Here is a 5000-nt window from a genome sequence, read left to right as displayed (position 1 = left end):
CTCCGTCCCTCATATCTCTCTCCTCCATCTCTCCGTCCCTCATATCTCTCTCCTCCATCCCTCCGTCCCTCATATCTCTCTCCTCCATCTCTCCGTCCCTCATATCTCTCTCCTCCATCCCTCCGTCCCTCATATCTCTCTCCTCCATCCCTCCGTCCCTCATATCTCTCTCCTCCATCCCTCCGTCCCTCATATCTCTCTCCTCCATCCCTCCGTCTCTCATATCTCTCTCCTCCATCCCTCCGTCCCTCATATCTCTCTCCTCCATCCCTCCGTCCCTCATATCTCTCTCCTCCATCTCTCCGTCCCTCATATCTCTCTCCTCCATCCCTCCGTCTCTCATATCTCTCTCCTCCATCCCTCCGTCCCTCATATCTCTCTCCTCCATCCCTCCGTCCCTCATATCTCTCTCCTCCATCCCTCCGTCCCTCATATCTCTCTCCTCCATCCCTCCGTCCCTCATATCTCTCTCCTCCATCCCTCCGTCCCTCATATCTCTCTCCTCCATCCCTCCGTCTCTCATATCTCTCTCCTCCATCCCTCCGTCCCTCATATCTCTCTCCTCCATCTCTCCGTCCCTCATATCTCTCTCCTCCATCCCTTCGTCCCTCATATCTCTCTCCTCCATCCCTCCGTCCCTCATATCTCTCTCCTCCATCTCTCCGTCCCTCATATCTCTCTCCTCCATCCCTCCGTCCCTCATATCTCTCTCCTCCATCTCTCCGTCCCTCATATCTCTCTCCTCCATCTATTCTGTTAATCTGCTTTTGATCAGTAGAATTTAAGCTCCGCTGCACTGATATTAGAATACACTCATTAAAGTTATCTAACCTCACCTGTGTGTGTACGTGTGTGTACGTGTGTGTACGTGTGCGCGTGTGTGTGCGTGTACATGTGTGCGCGTGTGTGTGCGTGTACGTGTGTGTACGTGTGTGTGCCCGTGTGTGTACATGTGCGCGTGTGTGTGTGCGTGTACGTGTGTACGTGTACGTGTACGTGTGTGTGTGTAGGTGCTGAACGTGTCGATGTTCTGATGCAGTCGTCGCGGGAGCGAGAACCAGGGCCAACGCGCTTTGCTCACTTCCTGTTCTCCAGCTGCGTGGCGAGGCTGCACTTCCTGTTTCCCGCCTTTGTGTTGTTGCCAGCGTGTGGGCGGAGCTAGCGGAGCCGCGGTTCTGCGCCGCTTTTTCTTTTATTTTGTTTTTATAACTTATAGAGAAACATTTTTTGATGTTTAGATGATTTTATAAAGACAATCAGCTGTAAATCAGAACTTTATAAAGCGAGTGAGGATTTAAATCGCCTTTTTAACTGACCTCCCTTACACACGTTACTTTATCGTCCTATAGTCTTTCAGTCGCCATAGTAACAACACTCCAGGACAGAAGCTGATTGGCTGTCAGAGTCGCATTATTATAACAATCAGATTTATCAGGAACATTTCAGCCACAAACGGAGCGTCTGCAGCGTCTCTTTACTCGCGGTGTAGTCCTTCAGCTGGCTAACGCTGATGTCGCTAACAGGTAATCGGAGCGCGTGGCCACCGGTTCAGCGTTAGACTCGGGTCGGGGGGCGTGGCCTACATCTAGGGGGTGGGACCTTCAGCCTGAGTGTTAGAATTGATCGAGATAATAGATTTGTATATTTAAATTATAAAACCGACCGTAACAGAACCGGTGTCACAGGAAGTGACTCTGATGATTTAGTGCTAGTCTGGTGGCTGTAAGCTGCGGTTACGCGTTAGCTACGTTAGCGCTGTAGCTCCGCCCAGGTGACGGACTGCGTTTGTGTGAAAGGGACGTGGGGTTTTTTTTCCTTTTTTTTTTCTCAGATTACTTCACGGCCTCTCAGATTGAACTCTTTTATTATCCATTATAATATTATAATATATTGTTATATATCTATTAAATATATAATTCTATATTATTCTACACAAACTGTGTGAAAATGTGAATTGGTGCTGATTTATTTTGTATTTAAGTTTTATTTTATTCTCCATTAGAATGTAACACTTCAGCAGAAGGAAAAAAATCTATAATCTTAAATTCTAGTTTTATTTGTGCTTGGCTTTTGCTTTGTTTGTTTCTTTATTTTGGAGTTTAATCATAAATCATGAAAAGCTTATTGATGAGGGGGTGTGCTGTTTCCATGGTGACGGTGAGCGTGTAATCAGGGTGAGGGTTGCCGGGGCTGAGGGCGCGGCAGTGCGTATTCATGGGTTTGTTTATAACTATTCGTCACAGTTTGGTTTAGACTCCGCCCTCTTTATCCATGTGTAGAACTGCTGAAAGACTGTGTGTGTGTGTGTGTGTGTGTGTAAGATATTGGACTGTATATAAGTGTTTTTTATTCTATTTACAAAAGAAAAATGTCCGCTGTTGCATTTCCTGTTTGTATTTATGTCTGGAGAAAAAACTTTTGGAACAAAATAAACCCTCGGCTGTGATTTCACCTTCATGCTGCAGTGTCACTGTGTGAGCACCAGGGCGGCGCTGTGACGCTCACGCTCTCAGACACCATCAGCCACTGTGTGAGTTTACACTCTCTCCTTTCTCTCTCCTCTCTTCCTTCTGTTTCTCTCTCTCTCTCTCTCTCTTGCTCTTTCTTCTGTTTCTCTCTCTCTCTCCTCTCTTTCTTCTGTTTCTCTTTCTGTCGCTCTCTCTCTCCTTTCTCTCTCCTCTCTTCCTTCTGTCTGTCTCTCTCTCCCTCTCTCTCCTCTCTTTCTTCTGTTTCTCTCTCTCTCGCTCTCTCTCCCACCTTCTCTTCCTTCTGTTTCTCTGTCTTCTCTATTGTCTGACTCTCTCTCTCCTCTGTTTCTCTATTTTCCCAATTTCTGTCTGTCTCTCTCTCTTTCTATGTATCTCTCTTCCCTCTCTCTCCCATCTGTCTGTCTATCTATCTATCTATCTATCTATCTATCTATCTATCTCTCTCTCTCTCCCTGCATGTGTGTCTGTTTGTGCCGGAGTCACAGTGACAGTAACTGGAGGCGATGCTGATGCAGGGTGACAGGTGGTGACATCATCACTCTCCTTAAGGAAGAATAACACACACACACACACACACACACACACACACGCCTCAGAAATTCATCCAAAACTTCCAGTCATTATATAAGCAGGCCACATCTCTCTGTCTCGCACACACTGAACACAGGAAGGTCTGTTTCTCTCCCTGATGGACAGATAAAATTCCCCACGAGTGTGAAATAAAGGAAATAAAGTGTGAGTTTGACTTTGAACTCCTTCAGCGTGACGTCACGCAATAAACACTTATAGGATTATTTATTTATCTGAAGCCGGAAGCCACGTTTTAATTAATGTGATATAAACCGAAATATTAAACTTATTGTTTAGTCATGTCTTCGTGCTCCTCTAAAGAGATTAACTGTGTTTCTGCCCCACATTCCTCACAGGTAAATACAGAGCATATGAAATAGATAATAAATATAATGAATAAAGAATATAAAGTAGATAAAATGGGTTCAGTAAAGCAGGATAATCAGGTTCAGGATTTTCACAAAGAATTATGCTGTTACTGATTTGCACATTAGGTTCAGTGACAAATCTGTAAACTGGAGGTTTAGTTCATGCAAAATGTACAAAATTTAATGAATTAACAGGCGGAAAGACTAAAATTGGCGTGAAAGGTGTTTATTATATTTATTTACTTTATAATGTGTCTCATGAACACTTAGCTATAGATTAAATTAATAATTTAGAACAAAAACATCGAGAAATCTACATTATTAACGTGTTTATGTCAGTTAAAACTCCATATAATCACACTTTCTAACACTTTCTACATGCTGGTGCTTCATTATTATATTCTTTATTTTGTTTATTATTTATTTATTAATATTATTAGTATTAAAACTGAGATGTACGTAACATAATCTGAGGAAGATCCTCTAACTTCCGGGGAGAACCGGAAGTGTCACTATAGCAACACTTCCGCGTGCAGCTGTTTTGAAGCGGGAGGCGGGCTGGTGGCGCGCGAGACGTTAGCGCTCAGAAGTAAACACTGGAGAAGTCCGTTTTAGTTTAATTTAGTTTAATTTAGTTTGATAACAGTTGTTGAAATTGTCGTGTGCGATGGAAAAGCGTAATGTGGAGAAGTTAAACTCACCGTCTGACTTCATGACGACACATTTATCAGGTGAGTGATGAGGCACGAGCGCTAGTGCTAGTTAGCTTAGCCACCGGAGGAACTGAGTTAGCGCTTAGCTACAATGCTAAACCAGTGTGTGAGTAAACAACGCATATAACACACAGGGTCACTGTTTAGTCTCTGTTTATTCTCTGTTTAGTCTGACACCGAGGTGTGTATTTTTAACACGGATTAAACGAAAGATCTCGAGTTAAATATCCTGTTCGGGGTTGAGCGTGATATTCCGGGTTGATGTCCCGGGTTGATATTCCGGGTTGAGCGTGATGTTCGGGGTTGAGCGTGATGTCCCGGGTTGATGTCCCAGGTTGAGCGTGATGTTCGGGGTTGAGTGTGATATTCCGGGTTGAGTGTGATATTCCCGGTTGATGTTCCGGGTTGATGTCCCGGGTTGAGCGTGATGTTCCGGGTTGATGTTCCGGGTTAATGTCCCGGGTTGAGTGTGGTGTTCCGGGTTAAATGTCCTGTCCCGGGTTGAGTGTGATGTTCGGGGTTGAGTGTGATATTCTGGGTTGAGCGTGATATTCCGGGTTGAGCGTGATATTCCGGGTTGAGCGTGATGTTCCGGGTTGAGTGTGATATTCCGGGTTGAGTGTGATATTCCGGGTTGAGCGTGATGTTCCGGGTTGATGTCCCGGGTTGATGTTCCGGGTTGAGCGTGATGTTCGGGGTTGAGCGTGATATTCCGGGTTGAGCGTGATGTTCCGGGTTGAGTGTGATATTCCGGGTTGAGCGTGATGTTCCGGGTTGATGTCCCGGGTTGATGTTCCGGGTTGAGCGTGATGTTCGGGGTTGAGCGTGATATTCCGGGTTGAGCGTGATGTTCCGGGTTG

At 45.1% G+C, this 5000-nt stretch overlaps 2 protein-coding genes across 8 annotated transcripts in view; both read left to right on the top strand.

The window, feature by feature from the left end:
• The window catches only part of stag2a (stromal antigen 2a), a 27238-nt gene extending 24787 nt beyond the window's left edge, over nt 1-2451 (top strand). For both annotated transcript variants that reach the window (XM_053230398.1, XM_053230397.1), the window contains exon 34: nt 1011-2451. In XM_053230398.1, coding sequence (XP_053086373.1) covers nt 1011-1034 — 24 coding nt within the window. In that variant the 3' untranslated portion in view covers nt 1035-2451. The remainder of the gene's footprint in view (nt 1-1010) is intronic.
• A 142-nt stretch (nt 2452-2593) lies between these two features.
• The window catches only part of cchcr1 (coiled-coil alpha-helical rod protein 1), a 19470-nt gene continuing 17063 nt past the window's right edge, over nt 2594-5000 (top strand). The window contains exon 1 of one of the 6 annotated variants that reach the window (XR_008301111.1): nt 2594-4158. Coding sequence is in view for 4 of the 6 variants with exons in the window: in XM_053230402.1 (XP_053086377.1) it covers nt 4095-4158 (64 nt within the window). In the remaining 2 variants the exon portion in view is untranslated. The remainder of the gene's footprint in view (nt 4159-5000) is intronic. The other 5 variants (XR_008301110.1, XM_053230402.1, XM_053230401.1 and 2 more) reach the window with 5 other exon arrangements.

This window comes from Pangasianodon hypophthalmus, chromosome 27 (genome assembly GCF_027358585.1).
Source record: "Pangasianodon hypophthalmus isolate fPanHyp1 chromosome 27, fPanHyp1.pri, whole genome shotgun sequence".
In the NCBI taxonomy this organism is placed as follows: domain Eukaryota; kingdom Metazoa; phylum Chordata; class Actinopteri; order Siluriformes; family Pangasiidae; genus Pangasianodon; species Pangasianodon hypophthalmus.
Note: the sequence above shows the minus strand (reverse complement) of the source record. Positions and strands in the feature narration are given on the sequence as shown.